The sequence below is a fragment of the Lepeophtheirus salmonis genome, chromosome 2 (assembly GCF_016086655.4).
Source record: "Lepeophtheirus salmonis chromosome 2, UVic_Lsal_1.4, whole genome shotgun sequence".
NCBI lineage: Eukaryota > Metazoa > Arthropoda > Copepoda > Siphonostomatoida > Caligidae > Lepeophtheirus > Lepeophtheirus salmonis.
The window spans coordinates 5,427,389-5,444,659 of NC_052132.2; the positions used below are offsets into that span (position 1 = coordinate 5,427,389).

General features: G+C 33.4%; 3 protein-coding genes across 5 annotated transcripts; 1 reads left to right on the plus strand and 2 right to left on the minus strand.

Annotated features, from left to right (window-relative positions):
- Positions 1 to 2,998: 2,998 nt before the first annotated feature.
- Cul5 (cullin 5) lies at positions 2,999 to 6,520 on the minus strand. The gene has a single exon (XM_040727986.2). The coding sequence runs from the start codon at positions 5,835 to 5,837 to the stop codon at positions 3,474 to 3,476; it is 2,364 nt and encodes a 787-aa protein (XP_040583920.1). The 5' UTR covers positions 5,838 to 6,520; the 3' UTR covers positions 2,999 to 3,473.
- A 2,022-nt stretch (positions 6,521 to 8,542) lies between these two features.
- Positions 8,543 to 13,545, plus strand: Spf30 (Splicing factor 30). Of its 3 annotated transcripts, none has more exons than XM_040727983.2 (4): positions 8,543 to 9,505; positions 9,594 to 9,901; positions 12,680 to 12,947; positions 13,189 to 13,545. In XM_040727983.2, the coding sequence occupies exons 2-4, from the start codon at positions 9,618 to 9,620 to the stop codon at positions 13,333 to 13,335; spliced, it is 699 nt and encodes a 232-aa protein (XP_040583917.1). In that variant the 5' UTR covers positions 8,543 to 9,505; positions 9,594 to 9,617; the 3' UTR covers positions 13,336 to 13,545. The 3 variants fall into 3 exon arrangements, with proteins under 3 accessions (XP_040583917.1, XP_040583918.1, XP_040583919.1); XM_040727984.2 differs by having other exon boundaries at positions 9,217 to 9,505; positions 9,576 to 9,901; XM_040727985.2 differs by having other exon boundaries at positions 9,288 to 9,505; positions 9,570 to 9,901.
- Positions 13,546 to 15,685: 2,140 nt separating this feature from the next.
- On the minus strand, positions 15,686 to 17,188 carry PCNA (Proliferating cell nuclear antigen). Its single transcript, XM_040727982.2, has 3 exons — positions 16,983 to 17,188; positions 16,247 to 16,881; positions 15,686 to 16,187 (listed from the first exon to the last, which is right to left on the minus strand). The coding sequence occupies exons 2-3, from the start codon at positions 16,626 to 16,628 to the stop codon at positions 15,784 to 15,786; spliced, it is 786 nt and encodes a 261-aa protein (XP_040583916.1). The 5' UTR covers positions 16,629 to 16,881; positions 16,983 to 17,188; the 3' UTR covers positions 15,686 to 15,783.
- Positions 17,189 to 17,271: the final 83 nt, after the last annotated feature.

Genomic DNA, 17,271 nt, shown 5'->3' on the forward strand with positions numbered 1-17,271 from the left:
CCCTTCTGGGCATTTTTGGAAGTGCAAACGCACCATCCTGCTGGAACACCATGTTCATGTACGGGTTCGTGTTGGAGATACCCAACTCCTTAGCAATCTCCGTTGGTTTCTTGTCAGCGTCCAATAGTTTAGCGGACCCGAAATTTGTTAGTTACATTCACATGACATTTTCTTGGCTTCTAAAACAAGTAGGAAGATCTTGTCTTTTCTAGTATTTGACCGCAACAATTGTACAGCTTTCACAAAAACTTTGATTTATTTGATAAAAATGAAGTGTAAAGATTTTTCTATTTAGCCAGGGGAGTACTATATACATGGAGAGTGCACTTTTTTTCGAGAAAATACATAGGTTGACATAAACAATCATCTTTAGTGTATCTACGTCGCGTTTGATTGGATAAAATATTATATCTAGATATACTAAAGATGATTTTTTATGTCAACCTATGTATTTTCTAAAAAGAAGAGCACTCTCCATGTATATAGTGCTCCCTATTTAGTAAAGGATGTTCACTACTCAGGAAGTAAATAATAACGATAACTGCGAAGGAAAAGAAAATTCCTTCATGAAAAATTCCCTCTATTATACTATCAATTGAAAATTACAAATTAACAGGCTAGCTAAAAAACACCCCAAATTTACATCATGGATGATGAAACTTCCCCATCTGAAATGATGGAGTTAGTAACAATGTCATTACAGCTATTATAATTATTATAAAAGTCCATAAGCACCAGTCTAAGGACTGACAAATTTTATTAGGATCGAATTTGTTAGAATATATACAATTTGTTGAAAATCAACTTTAAAAATAAATGAAGTATATCACTACTAAAAAAACAATCATTATTTGTCAATATTAATTATATTTATTTTTTGGATATGAAAAAATGGGCCTCATAATTTAATACATCTACAATAAGATTACGTAAAGAGTTCTATAAAATATAACCTGAAGGCGTGCAAGATTTTTTTAAATTAGTAATTTGAAGTGGTTTTTATTTTTCAAAATTGTTTATCTTAATTTTTGAAGAGAGGACATCGAAGTATAGAGTAATTACTAATGCGTGTGCTCCTGAAAAATTGAGAGTTATAAGTCCTTGTTGGACTTAGAGTTTAATTCACGATCGACATCGGAGTAATTCCATCCTATATCCCTTCAAGATACGGAGTGGGCTTTGGGTTTATTTTCTTTTTCCAACGGCTGCTCGCAGCTAATCTAATGTAACGTCATGACAGCTAAGCTGCTCTCCTCCAAAATATTTTTTCAAATCGTCAGGATTATCACGTCAATTTTAGTTTTTTTAATTTTATCTTTATAAGCCGGCAGGTCATATTTTATAGAACGCAGTAGTAATGAAAATCTGCTGTATTTTTTAGCCGGCCCATTTTTTTGTTATTGTTTTTGAATTGGTAGTCTGAAGAATGATATTTATTTTCCTTGGCAGTTGTAATTATTATTTAATTCCAGAGTAGTGAACATCCTTTCATAAAATATATTCAAAACCTTATTGAACAACTTCCCGCTTCTTTAGATTACCAATTCCAAAAAAAAAAGTAACCGTCAGCTGATATTAAAGAGGTTATTAATTCGGGAATACAATGCCTTACTCACGCCTTTTCGTCGAGCTCTTAAACAAATCCAATCTACTGATGAGTTAGGGAGTATTTTTAGTCTCTAAAGCGCTCACTAACATCAACAAGTGATCCCTGTACATACTCTATGGTACATGCGAAAAGCCTGCGATATCATTAACACAACTATATTCTTATTTCTTAGATCAAAAATATGAACTATGATTTACATCAGAGAATAATTTATACAGAGCACCTGTATACACGCTCAATACTATATCCGAAACGCCTGCGAGATTTCACTAAAATGACTACATAGTTATTTCTTAAATCAAAATATGATTAGTAATGTGAATTGTGTGTTTTTTAGCTAGCCCGTGTTTTTTTTTGGAATTGGTAATCTAAAGAATGGATATTATTTTCCTAAACAGTTGTCATTATTATTTAATTCCTGAGTAATGAACTTCCTTTCCTAAACAGATTCAATTATATTCAAAAGCTGATTGAACATTCGTGTCTGCTCATAAAAGACGGAGAGTAACCTTGAAAATTTATAGTGGAGTTATAATTATAAGTCCTTGTTGGCATTAGCGGAGAATTGAGGATCAATTCTTGCCAATGTCCTTGTTTACTTCCTTTTACCCCTCCTCCTTCGTCACAGCTGATCTAATTAATCGTCTTGACGGCTAACAGGCTCTCCTCCAAAATATTCTTAAAATTGTCAGGGTTACCATATTGATTTTCGGTTTCATTTTTTTTTTAACATTCCTAAAATACACACTATTTTCATCACTTAATAATAATTGAAGGAGTCGCTATTTTTGGGGGCTTAAAGTAGATATTTTTACTACAACAAATGGACCAATTTCCAATCAATCTTCATAAAAACTCCATCAAATAAATTTAAGAATAATAAAAAAACTTAACTACATTGAATACTACTTGATTCCAATCAAAAACACTGCTATTATTAAGAAGGCAGAGTAATAGGTACTAAAATTCCTATGTTATATGTAAATTTGTACAATTATTATGATTATCTGATCAATTAGGGATTACAAAAATAGTATAATTTGAGACAAATATCTTATTCTTTCCATTGTAATAGTTAATTTTTATTTAAACTATGGAAATAAGATTATATTAAGATCCAAGGACATATTTTTCATAGATATTAGGATCAGATATATTATAATAAAACTAAACAATATGTAGAGGGATAAGATTTTGGTAGAGATTAAGGTTTAAGTCCTTTTATTTGTTGGTCCTATTTTGACATCCAATAATTCATTATTTTCCTTAATATTAATAAAAAAGGGGTTTTTTCTGTTACATATCAAACTTGGTTGTTTAGGCCTACAAAATGACCAACGTTGCGTACAAATGCTTTAAGTACTAAGAAAATAATATACCTCAGTCATATAAGTAATCGCATGACATGAACCTTTTTTTTCAAAGATCCTCTTCATAAAATTTATTCAAAATATTTTTTAATGTAACATCAAAATGCGTATGTCTGTATGAAAAGTAAATTATTTACAATAATATGGATTATAAATGCTCAATCATAATTTAATATCAAAGAATGATAATAATGCAATTAAGAAAGTTAAGACAATAAAATGGAATAGACTAACTCATTGAAGTCTAACGAATGAAAATTGCCTTAGAGTCTATAAAGATATATGCAGCAGATATTGTCTATAAATGTAAATATTATTATTAATTATCAATAATAATGAGCGTGTAACGAAACTGCGTTAATAATTGAATGAGGGAAAAAATAAATATATATAAATATTTTCTTTTGAATGAATAAAACAGAAAAAAAAATTATAAGAAAACTATTTTTCTTTTTCCTTAAAATTGCGTCAAACAATATTCATCTGTCTTCATATTATGCCATGTATATGAAAGTATTGATGTTGTCATCATCTCTTTTCATGTAATTATGTTCAATTAGCCATTCAATTTGCTCTTTGATCATTTTTTTGGATGGTAAAAACATATTTTTCAAAATATCAACGAGCTCAGTTTGCAGTTGAGCATTGGATATTTTCTTTCGCATTTTTAAAATTTTGATAATAGCTTCTTGAGTTCTTAAAATACGAAGTTGAATGATTCCCTCGTTTTCTTCTTCTCTCGACTTCTCTGTTGAGAGTTGTAAACGACCAATTAAATTGATTTTCCCTCTCTTTTGAACTTTGCCGTTCTTGAGAATGCCGAATTCATGATTAATCCAAAAATGAGTACCTTGAGTGAATTCGGAAGCTTTGGAAACTAATGGACTATAGAGTAAAACTTGTCGTTTCATCTTAGGGAATGAGACGAGACTCCAAAGAGTCTTTCTCAACTCTGTATCAGGTAGTTGAGTAGCTAATTTTAAATTTTCAAAACTAATTTGATCCTTTCGCCGATTTTCCCAGCAAAAAAGAACAGCCATCTGGAATGTGGTCACATCCAGGTCGTATTTTCCAATGTCTGAGTTGAGTGTGATGGTTCCATTGGACATGTGATGATACCATTGAAGCTTACGACCAGAGTGGGTGGTTTTATAAAATTCTTCTACTTCAGGGATGTAGTCTTCTAGCTCCCTTGGTAGTGAGACAGGTACTCTTTCGGACGATCTGGCCCATGCTCCCATATTGAGTATTTTTATTGAGACGGAGTCTGCTAGATTCTGCTTACTGGGTTGTAGGGACAATTGTTCTTTAAATTGAGAGTTCAAGTCCCCTGAGACCTTGATATCTTGAAACATCCGAGAAAGTTTGTTTATATAATCTGCAGGCATCCCAACTTCTCGAAGCCACTCTACCATATTTTCCTCTTTTTCAGAGTCAGCAGATGTATCTAATATAAGACGACGAGTCAAGTGAGCTTTATGATATCGCATAAACACATCCTTATTCTGAACATACTTGAGCACCAAAAGAACATCTTTTAATTTAGACTCTACCTCATCCGAAGTGAGGCGTTTACTTAGAGGTGTTTTTCGGAGTAACATATCACAGTAATTGGCCAATAGTTCGGGACAACGCGATTCAGGTTGAGTTTTATTAGGGCCTGAAGTTGTAGATCCTCCCACACCAGTAGGTCTAGCAGGAAGATCTAACCGAAATATGGAAGTATCATTGACAACTTTTTTATATGCTTTATCGCGCGAAGTTAAAAACCTAGGGTCATCATTGAATGCTTCCTTCACTAAAAGAGAGAATCTTTTAAAAAGTGATAAAAGTCTTTCAACATATTTTTCGGAATCTTGAGTGATGACTTCCGCAGACTCTACCATGTCTGCAATACCATTCTGGTAAATATGGGATTCCAAATCTGAAAGCATGGGAGCAATGCCTTGATCAGGAACACGATCCATTAAATTAAACATGAGTTGCAGTTTCTGAGTTTCATTATTTTTGATCATTTCAAGGCACTCGGCTAAAATAGTTTCTTTATGTGCAGTTACAAGAACAAATACACATGACCGGATAAGATTGGCAACAGAATCTCCTCCTGAACGGGATTCTAAATATTTTAAAGCTCTTTGTTCTTCTTCACGAAGTTTAGACTCGGCGTATATCATGTAGTTTTGAACTCCGGTATCTTCTAAAGTTTGAGGTGCTTTCAGACCATAGAACTCCTCTGTGGCCTTGATGTAACTCTTTTCAAAATTTTCCCTATAAATTTCCAACTTATCTTCCGAGTTGGAAGAGAGATTGACATAGGACTCCCGCACACCAATCACGAGTTGTGAGTCAAAGGCCTCTCCATTCCGCTCATTGCGAACAAGCTTCATTGCAGAGCTTTGAAGACGGGATTTGATGTTATTGAAGATGGAAGAGTTCCAGGAGTCGAGCATGAGCTTCCTCACAACAGATTCTTCATGCTGCTGCTTAATGCGCTGAACCGAGGTGGAGGTCTTGCCCTGGAGTGCAGCCTCCAATTGTCCGAAGGGCATGGGCAGGTACGAACACTGCGTGAAGAACTTTCTCCATTCCGCAATGTAGGCCTTCAAAAGAGCTTGATCCTCCTGATGAGAGAGGACGCGCTCCTGGGCTTGCTTGATAAAATCCAGGATGTCCTCTTTCAGGGCATTATACACTTTGGGAGGACCCTTTTCGTCCCAGAGGCACACACTGTGCACATGCCAAAACAGGTCCTGCCACTTCTCACGGCTCACCGGCTCTTGCCGCAACAGGTTCAGGATCGTGGGCCGCATTAAGGGCCAGTCATCCTCGAAATGCAACACACCTTTGTCTTTGAGCATCCTGGAATGAGCCGTCGCTCAAGCTTCCTTCCCACTTGACTCACTGCTTCTTCTTCTCCTTCCCTTCACTCAATAACCCACTAACAGCATCCACACACAAAATCCTCTTGTCCATACTACCTTCACTCCTCAGGATTAGAGCCAATCACGAGCACCAATACCGATGCTCTGAGTCCACTTCTACTTCAGGCGCCTTCAACACAACTTCAACTTCATTATTCCATTTATTTTCTTCTTTCCCCCCACTTTAGTCTTCTGTTTCTTTTCTCCTTTTCTCCTTCTTTCCTAGCTTATTCCTTATACAGTGTATTCTTTTATCAGCTGTCTTATTTCTCCTTCTTTTCTCCGAATCAGTGTTCTCTACGCTCATTGGTTGAAATAGAACGAGCTCCCTCTAAGTTGTCAACAATCCTCAACAATGATTCAATAATCCAATGTTATTATAAAAAGGTTAGTCAGCAAGCAACGATGTTCAGTTCTCACTGAAAATTTACTAACATAACGGATGACGTCACTAGGACCCATAATATTGGAATATAACCGTTGTTTGTGAATAAACTAAAAACCCTAATAATGAAGCGCGAATGAATATGGAATTAATGTTAAAAAAACAAATTTAAGTTACAACATTTTGGACTTTGTATTTATTACTTTTGCACCCGAACAAATATCTCCAATGACGTCACTATAACGAAAAAGAGAGAGTATTACTTAATAAATCTCCTGTGTTACACTTATACCCTGGGACCATATACTTGCATCTTATTTTCATACTGTACCTTAGTATGTATAGAAGAAGATGAAAGAAGTATTATGTAGTTATATCGTAGAATTGAAGGGATATATTCAGTCATTTATGAACATTTTAATTAAGAGAACATATATCATTATATTAATCTTACATACCTATATATTTTTAATAAATAAAGAAAATAATTTAAACTAGAAACTTAAGAATATTATATGAAAATCAAGTAATAAGCTTTGGTGTTCAAATAAAAACATCATATAATTTGTATGCACTGATCCAATTGTTTCAGATTTATTATATTTAACTACGTTACACGCTAGTTAGCTTTACAATAGGATATTCTTAGCGACCAAAATTTGAAAAAATATATATTGACTGACAAATCCAAGACCATGCTTAACTCAGCTATTTGTCATTAGAAATGGGAGATTCCTATTGGGTTGAAGTGTAAAAAAAACACATCATTTTGATAATGATATTGCTAAAGTTGGGATTTAGATATATCAAGCAAAAACCTCATAAATGAAGCTAACAATAACATATATATATATATAAAGTCAATTTCTCTTGGTGCAAATTCCAGAAAAATTATAAAGTAATCTTCTAAATCTTGAATTTTCATTTTGTTTCGTTTAATAAAGTATTTACTATAAAAAAGTGTTTTATTCATATCTTAAAATAATAATACATTTTTATAATATATACACATATTAGGTATAAATCAAAGAAAATCAGGATAAAATATAAATAGTTAGCTTTTAATTTTGAATGTCGGTATCTATGTCATTAATGAGTATTTTTAAAATATTTAATAATTAAATATAAGAACTGTTATGGGAAACATTTATTAATAATCTTTATTAGTGTAGAAATCTTCATGGTAGTAATATTCCAATATGGTGATAAGCATTTATGTTTTTTAGAAGATGATTAAAACTAACTAAGTTTCGAAATTGCAAGTATACAGAGGTTAAGAGGCCACTTATAATTTGTTATCAAATAATCACTTAGCCCTCAATAATTCACAAAATCTATTTATGCAGATAACAGCAAAATATAATAAGCATTGCAGACAAAAGGATAGAGAAAACAGGCTGCATATTCATTAAGAGTCTAAGATTCACTTTTATTTTTTTCCAAGGGATTTCTGTCATATTTACATCAAGGAAACGAAAGGATTCTTAACAATGAAATATTTTTCTTAGAATAAGAGACGAAGAAAAGTAGACTTTGGAACGAAGGAGATGTTGATGAGGAACGATAACTCTTTGTTCAACACTGATTAATTCATTCGGGAATTATTTCTTTTTGTAGAACTCTCCAGTTCCAAAGAACTATTCATATGTAATATCCAAATATCGAGAAAAGAGAAGCACATTATCTTTACGAGTTTAGAATAATCTTGTACTTGTTTTCCAATGACAAAAGAGACTCAGTAGTAATAAAGAAATCATGCCTGAGATTGAAGTGCCCAGGTTATATAATTATCGGTATAAACCTTTTATCACAAAGTCCAACTTATAAATGGAATTGATATAAATCTGATTACGATGAGTGATTTCTGCATCATATACAATATATCAAGGGCACTGAAAGACGCTTATTAATAAAATAGTTTTCTTAGAGTAGGAGACAAAGAAGAGTTGACTTTCAAGAATTTCAAAAAACGAGCTGTGGATGGAGAATGAGAACTTTCTCTGTTCCTAACTTTGTCTTTCTGTCGTTTAATGGAACTCCTTAGTTCTTATCAGTATAGGATGATATGAAGATCTTGCGGAATTTATGAATAGACAATGATAAACGAGATCAGAAGTCACTATCATTGACCTCAACATTAAGAGGCACTTGCACAATTAACGATCCTTCCATTAAAGGAGATGAGATCCAACGAGTGAAGCACTTGTTCAGCCAAGAGATCTTCCCTTAAGAGTCGAGATCAGAAGGCATTCGAATTGGATCGACGAAGGAAAATAATATGCTTTTAAGACCAGAAGTTCACTTACACAACCCGTGGGCCTGGTGTATTATGGCGAATTCTATGGGATTCTCGAGCACAGGAAAGCAACGGCGGTTGAATCTAAACTGCCCTACAATAATATTACTAACAATTATATTGCTCAAGATGATTTTGTCTCACAATGACAATCAAAATCTACATGATGACATTACCACTCTCATTTTGTCTGCAATCATTTTACAGTGAACTATATTAAAAGTATTTTATTCAATACTGTATAACAGGGGTCGGCAACCTACGTGCAAATTAGAACATATTCCTGTAGTTTGTGTATGTCTTTTACTATTATTGTTGATAGTGGCACATTCATTGATTATAAATGTTGAAGTTGGCACTCCATGTCTCTCCTGTATAATATTAATAGTATTGCTTAATAATATGATTGTAGTAATTGTATCCCCGTCCTTTTGGAAGCGGAGCATATGTATATAACAACTTATTGCTTCGTTTATATATATATAATAATATATTATGAAATAACCTTGACGTATCAAGACGGTAAGGGACAGTTGAAAACAAAATACTAAGGGTATTTTTGTGTTTGAAAGGTAAGGAAAAAATATATAAAGAAAAGAGCGACGAGGTTGAGAGTGCATTTAGAAGAAATGGCCAGAGTTACTTTATTAAGTGAAGGAAGAAGAAGAAAGAAATGGAGTTCTGCTATAAAGAAGAGAGAATTATTATTATAATAATTAATAACTAAGGAGAAGAAGTGAATTTTTTAAGGAGCTAACTATAATTATTAGTTACTACAAAGGAGGAATTGATTTTAGCCTCATTTTAGTAGTAGATTATTAATTAACTGAATAGTTGTATTAGTATTCAGTCCGCGAATTGTGATCTATTGAGAAGGGATATATATTCTGTCGAGAGTTTCCATTGAATTGAATCGCGTAAGAGGTGAGGAGTTGTGATTATTGATCCACTATCTGAATCATGTGTTTAATACTTTTATAATAACTAGTAATAGTATTTATTTTTTATAAAGTGAAGAACTGCTCATCCGACCAAGATGACGGAAGAGGACTTGAACACGTATACCCTTCAAATGCAGCAAGTGGAGGCTGCTCTCACAGGTGATCCCGAGAATGCAGAGCTCTTGACCCTCAAATCTGATCTTGAGCAGGTCATTTCCCTCACCCGGGATTTGATCGATACCCAAAGGAGTCAGGATGTGGGAGATGAGAAAACGGAGGAATCTCCCGACTCTGCACCCACTCCCTCCGTCTCCTCCAACATCATGGCTGTCAAACATTGGCAGGTGGGAGAGCCTTGTCAAGCTCAAAGCAATAATAGGTTAAGTATTCATGTTACAGTCCTTTGCATTACTCTATTAGCTTGAGCATTATCAAGCAGAAGGTGCAGCTCAAAGTTCTATGTTTGTTTGTACATTAGAGGGTTCTCAAAAACTCTTCTTTGAAAAATAGTCATCCTAAGCTCTCAAAATGTTCCTTTTCATACAAAAACATGTACTCAGGGGCTATTATTTTTTCCTGATAGCTACAACTCCTTGATTTAGAGGGAGGGGTAGCTACAGCCCCTCCATCCACCACATGTGGACGCCCCTGGTAATAAAGTTTGAGTATCCTTAAGAAATATTTAGAGGTAATTTAGCACACATTTGCTAGATCTGATTATTAATAAATTATGAGATATACTCGGTTCATTGAAAACAATTGGCTTGCTTCATTTGCATCTTTGTTTGTTAATGCTTTACTTGATCAAAAAGGCTGTCTATTTGGGTTATAAAGTACGGTTTTATTCATTTGGTCCCGATTTAGTAGGATAACCCATTATTAAAAAAACGATTTTTATGGAATATAAACTTGACAAGCCACGGTAATGAATTAATATTATCTTGGATTTCTTACCTCATGTAATGACCATGAAGGCAGATTTTGTGTTGTACTCTTTTTATTAAGTACATACGTCATAACAGATCCATTCATTTGAGTGTGAGCATTCCCTGGCTACAAATATTCAATATTATTTTTCAATTCCCTTTATTTTTCTGATTGCCTCATAAATAAAATATCAAAGTATTTCCTCCGATACGATATAGATATTGTATATTTCCCCCCACATATCTGTTTTTCGATTTCGAGCCTACGTCTAATATTTACTTATTTTTCGATAAAGCTGGTATCTTTCCTTTTAAATATACAAAATACCTAACAATACAGCACTTATAATGGAAAAAATATTTTAAATTTGGGACTTGATCGTTCAAAAAATATTCGAACAACTATACATCTAAATCAGCAACTCACTATCGGAAAGGCATAAAAAGTTATAAGATACTTTTTTTTGGTACTGCGTACAGTGCCCACCTTTTTCGAAACTTTCTATCAATGAAAAACATTATTTCTTGATAATTAAACAACGATTTATTTTTTATTTTATTAATTAAAACAGTTAATTTTGAAAAGAGCTTGAATTAACTAATGTATTCTTAAGGAAATCCGGGGAAAATCGCGGTTTTCTGACATAATTTAGAAATAAATAAATTTATAGTGATGTATCATTATGTATTTACGATATTTCTAAGGAAATAAAAATGTTTAATTCAAAACTTTGTCAATATATAAACTTTTCTCTCGTTGTACTACTTCTAAATATTTCTTGATCCTGCTTTTATATTTTGTAGTAATCGAAATAAATATTTTGAGACAATATTAGGAGCGCAACTTTTCCAAAAAAAGATTCTTAAGAACTACTCTAATATACATACATATTTAAGATGCACTTCCAAACATCGTCCCATCTCATCACTTTTTCAAACATGTTACTAATTTTTGTTGATGTTCAGTTTCAGTCAAGTTTCTATGTCAAGACCTTGCTTTCAAGAGAATCTCTGTTGACGTTGTTAACATGAGTATGGACGTCGATTTATATAAATATTTTACCATGATCACCATCCAATCATTTGGTAATCCCTCTCCCAAGGGCCCTTCGTTCCTATCATATTATGTTATATTCTATTTTTAGATAGTCTTAAATGGATGTCGCTTCAATCTCCGCTTAAAAATAAAAGATGAAGTTGTTCACTTGGGTCATTCAGTTATGAATTGAAATCAAAAGTATTAAAATAGTGTTAAAACTTACTCCAATTGCAACAAATTATGTTTTTGCCTACTACGGCAATAAAATGAAGACACATGGGTTGAAAAGTCCCAGGCTTAATAAAAAAAAATATAATTCGCTTTATGGAGCGGAGTCATATAACACTTGTCAAGGCATGGCTTAACTTGAAGGTATTTTTTTCCTATCAAGAATAAGTGTAAAATTAAAACAATTGTTTTTGATCCATTGTTTTGGAAATAACATAAGTACCGTCACACCTAGCACAGTAATTCACAAACTAAAGAACAGACTTTTATGAAATTTAGCTGTCATTTGAAGGTTGTTACTAACTACAAAAGAGGTAAATTTAAAAAAGAAAGAAAAGTAGAGCCATCTATATGTGAAGCCCTCGGGACTTTTCAAACCATGCGTTAAAATAATTTACCTATTTTAAGTAGCTAAATAATATTTCATAAATAATCGTAGGTATAGTAATTACAAGACAAAAGTAGCAACCGCCTTTATTGTTTTTGTGACTGTTCTCTATTGAAGGGAATACAATTGTATACCTATCGAGATTAAATGAAATAATTATTTAACTACAAATATTAGAGTCTATTGTTTATCATGAGAAATAGTTAATAGCCACCTTGTGTGGCTGTGATGTAGAAATTCTTCTGCAGTTTTACCTTGATTAGTCTTTTATTATGGCGCAAATGAGTTCGTACAATCACAAATTGAGACCCAATTTTAATACTTCCTTCTGTATTTTTTCTATGAGGAAAAAACGGTTTCTTAAAGCAATGTTGAATGATAAGTGATCATTTTTATATTGTTTCGCTCATTTAACTTTATATAAGTCACGGATGAGTAAACAAAACGATGTATTACATCTGTGAGTTATTATATAGGTTTGTTCAACTATTAAAGGGAGGAGATATGTCGTAGAATTTACCATGTGATCCTTTCAATTTTGCATTCAACTAATATAATGTTTTCTAATTTATATAGTTACCAGGAAGCAGTTATTGAAGAAATTTCAACTAATGGAGAAGTGTCTGTCAAATTTAGAGGTACAGAGCATGTAGTTGTGACTTCCTTGGGACTTTTGAAAATTTCAAAGCTAGGAAATATTAAAAATTTGAAGAATAGAAAGGAACTCCTTGCCAAGCAAAAGGAATATTTGAAAAAGAAAAAAGCAAAGAAATTGGAAAGGCTAAAGGTAATGGAAGAAGAGCGTGAGCAAGAGAAAAATAAATGGAAGGTATTCAGTTCTAAGGTAAAAGCTTCTTCCTATTCATAAGATGTACAGGGACGTCCGCAGGATCATATATATATATATATTTTTTTTTTTTTTTTTTGGGGGCTTTGGATTTAAAAACAAAAATCAAATATTATTAAATAGTAAAAAGCAAAAATTCCTTAATTTGGGGAGGGCTACAGCTCTTCCAGCCCACCCCCTTTGGACGCTTCTGATGTATGTAGCACATAATAATTCATTATTTGTTTTTTGTTTCCAGGCATTCGGTAAAAAGGGTTTCGTCAAGAAGAGTATATTCAAAACGCCTGAAAATGCAAAGGGGCGCGTAGGAATTGGTACTTGTGGAGTTTCTGGTCAAAATATGACAACGTTTTCATCTGCATCAAAATATCGCAAGGGAAACTAATGATCCTAATAAAAGAATCGTCGTATTTCTGTCATGAGAAAATATTATTGACCTTGGATTTTTATATAACTAGAGTTGTTTATATCATAATATTTTGCAGATTACCATAAAATTAATTGCTATCCTTCGATTCAATTAATTTAATTTATCCTAGCGCCCTTAAATTAGTTTTTGTAACTTATATTTCCAAATAAAGATAATTTGGTTTGATTCATTTGTACTCCACTTTTATAGATATAATAATGTATCGGTGATGCAGGCTGAATCTTGAAAAACTCGAGTATATATAGATCGCTATATCATATTTATAGGTAAGGCCGTTGGAGGGTCTAAAATCCTTTGTGTAGTGCAGTGGTTCCCGACTCCACCTGGGATCGCCTAAGTCCTTCAAAAAAGTTGTGATATCCAATGGCCTTGTGTTGTATTCACGTGTTAATATCAATATTATCTAATTAAAATAACCCAACTAATTCAAATTTATTTTGTAAAATTTGAGATTGCCATGATGAATCGAGTGACAAGTGATAGAAAAAGGAAATATCTTGAGGAATTTTTAACTTTTTCCCGTTTTGGGTGACCTGTCTTGATCTTGTCACTGAATGGGGGAAATGTGTGCAGACTTGTAACAACACTAATTACGATAGATATTATACGCATCACCAGCGAAGAAGTCAAATGATTGCAACGTTGATTAAAAGCTAATTACAATACATAAAAATAAAAAAATACTTGTATTTTATTAGATAATGATAATATTTAATTATTTTTCACCGCCACATTGAAAATGTACCCGATTTTCATTTCAGAAATCTGATAACAGAGTTAAGATTTATGATCAATTGTTTTGGCCAAAATGAGCAAAAGAAAGTGCCTAAAATATCAGAATTGAGCGATTTGTATTTAAAGAAAAGTACAGTTTTATATGGGTAAGATAATTTAATCAATATGGTTTTATATTACTCATAATATATTTTAAATTTTGCTATATTTAATGGACAATCAAGATTTTAGAAGGATTTTCTTCCAATAATTTTTTCCTTTGATCGGTATTGGTAGCGTTTAACATAAACATACTAAGAGACGTCCACATCAGTAGTTGGAGAAAATTTGAAGTTGGTGTGGTCTTCAGGAGTTTTGTTAGATCAGCATCACCACCTCTGAAAATAAGTTCTAACTTTTGCATAAATGGAAGATCAGGATTTCGCAATTTGGCGTAAAAGTATGTCTTCTTTGTTGCAAGAATCAAAGGGGTTATTCAACAGTCAATTTGTTGACAAATTTCCACTTCCTCTAATCAGTGTGCGAATCATATCCGATCATTTAATCCTTCAAAAAGAGAGCTTAATCAAGAAGGGTTTTTGTTAGGGGATTTTTCTTTGAAAAATATCAAATAATCATCTGTTGTCTAGTCTAACTATAATCCAAATTTGGTCTATTTATTTCATACCAGTAAAGAAAAATGAGCAATTTTTTTAGGGATCGCTCACATATCTTAAGATAACATTAACAAACGCTTCCGACAATTTTTTATGTATATTTACAAATTTCATTACTTGTTTGATAGGCACTTGGAATATTACAATTAGGATTATGTAGTCGTTTTTAGGACAAAAAATTGATGGATGGATGATTCCTGAAGATGAGCGAGAGTGGATTATTACGGCCTAAGGGGCTTTTTTTCAGTTCATGAGTAATAATCAAGCTGGATCTTGAAATATTTTGAATGATTTTGTAATTAGAGAACCCAGAAAGAATAATATTCAGTCTGAGGGTGCTTTTGATTTGTATCAAATGTCGAAATTAATTGATATATTCAAAAAACCAGAGTATCATTTCACGACCCAACCCAACGAGCTTTAAGGATTTCTGAGGTCTGACATATATATATGTGTACAAGTTGCAACCAAAAAATAAGAAATGAGGGCCTTTAGTTTTTGGAATGAGAATAATGGAGTAATTAATAGTCCATGGATGATCGATATATTAGTGATGTGATTTTTAGCTATTTTACAAATCAGTTAAGTATTCATATTCTGCGATACATTTAATTTAATTCATTCATCCTTGTTAAAATTTCTTTGGTTTCACCCATTGAAACTAACGCAGTCATCGAGTAGGATCAATTAAAAATTCTACTTATATATATATATAAGTTCTATGGAGTCCTCTTTATTTTAAATACCAAAGGTAATTGCTCAACAACTTATTGATGAACATCTACTTTTCTGTGACACGAAGACATAAACTCAACAAAATGAGTTTTAGATAATGAATTCAATAACCTTAAAACTACAATAGACAATGTTAGATTCGCTAGATTGCAATTTAATTTACAAATTAACTAATAATGTCAAGAGTATGCATAAATTTATTGGTCAAAATATGATAAAAGTTGAGGGATATATATATATTTATGGGGAGATATTAGAAATAAAAGAGATTGTTTGTTTAGCTGTCGTCATCTTCGATCTTGGGTGCAAGGTAGTAACGAATGTGCCCAATATCTCCAATAGCATACTCTACAACGAGAGGTACATCAGGACTCATGGAGAGTGTTACACGAGGAGAAAGACAGGTTGCTTTGGTAAACATATTGAGATAGTTACAGGCGAAAGTGAGAGAGACGGGCTCTTGCATTTCAACGCTGACTGCTTCGTCCTCCTTATCAACAGAGGCTGTCTGCGCAAGTTTGATGTTTCCTACTCCAATATCACCGGCTGAAGAGAATTTGACGCCCTCTTTGGTCACACAGATGAGGAGCGACTCCCCAAATTGTGAGAGATCCTTGACAACGCGGGAAAATTCAGTGGATGGCATGCGAACGACTGCGGCGTAGTCCGTATCAGGGATCCCTAAGGAAATGAAAAGAATAAGGATTGATGCAAGATGAGAACCAGAAGAGGAGACTTACCGAGATGCTCCGCATCCAGATTCATCAGTTTCATTTCATAGTCGGAGACACGATCCCCATTGGGAGATTCAAACACGAATGACACAGAGTCTGGACTCATGTCTTGGGCTTTAAGTGTGATGACATCATTGTTGGAGGCACATTTGAGGATCTTGGCCATGGAAGTCAAATTCATACCCAGACTTAGTTGTCGGTCACATCGGAATTTGTCAAAACCTTCGGCACGAAGGGAAACACTCACGAGGGACACGTGAGAGTTGTCCATGGCTTGTAGAGTGATCCCGGAATCTGCTGCATCCCATGTAGCCTCACTGAGGAGATCCTTGAGGGATTCCAACACTTTTTTCAATAAATTCCCTTGAACGAGACGGGCCTCAAACATTCTGGTGATCAATTATTGTAAGTGAAAATAAACTAAATGATTCTCCTTCTCAGTTCTGTATTTATGATGTACTGCTCCTGCTTTACCGCCACTTACAGTTTCCTATCCTTTTTCCTTTTTTTGTAGTAGTTATAGATTGAAAAATCTTTTACTGTAGCATACATTCAAGGCTTGCCTTTCAAACTCAATGTAGTCCTCATTCTTTCACGAGTTTCCCGCTTAATTTTTCCCTCCAACTTCTTTTGTACATAGTCTTATGGATTTTTTAAAGTAAATCAAAAGGTTGGTTGTATTATTTATTTTATCTAAAGGACTCAAGGGACCAAAAGAAGATGGATGGAATCGACTTCTTACTGATGATTCGCCTCAAGAAATTTTCTAATTTCGAATTGATATTCTACGAGGGACGTCATGATGCATGCAAATTCATCCCAAGAAAAGTACCAGGCTTCATTAGAGAGTAGAGTGGACTCCTTCTTTGGGAAGGAAATGCCAGGATTGAAACAATGAAGAGATCCATTCACGATAAGGTTGCCAACTCTCGGAAAAATAAAAAAGGGACACCTCATTGGCAGGGTCGGCTGACCCGATTCCCTTCACCTGTCCTTTCGCTGTGATTTTTTAACTATTTGACCCTGTATTG

Bases quoted from the DNA above. Each gene is read 5' to 3' on its own strand.
- Spf30 (XM_040727983.2), top strand. From the start codon at position 9,618: ATGACGGAAGAGGACTTGAACACGTATACCCTTCAAATGCAGCAAGTG. The intron at 9,902-12,679 runs GTTAAGTATTCA...TAATTTATATAG, and splicing joins CAAGCTCAAAGCAATAATAG to TTACCAGGAAGCAGTTATTG. The intron at 12,948-13,188 runs GTAAAAGCTTCT...TTTTGTTTCCAG, and splicing joins GGAAGGTATTCAGTTCTAAG to GCATTCGGTAAAAAGGGTTT.
- Cul5 (XM_040727986.2), bottom strand. From the start codon at position 5,837: ATGCTCAAAGACAAAGGTGTGTTGCATTTCGAGGATGACTGGCCCTTA.
- PCNA (XM_040727982.2), bottom strand. From the start codon at position 16,628: ATGTTTGAGGCCCGTCTCGTTCAAGGGAATTTATTGAAAAAAGTGTTG. The intron at 16,188-16,246 runs GTAAGTCTCCTC...TCATTTCCTTAG, and splicing joins TCTGGATGCGGAGCATCTCG to GGATCCCTGATACGGACTAC.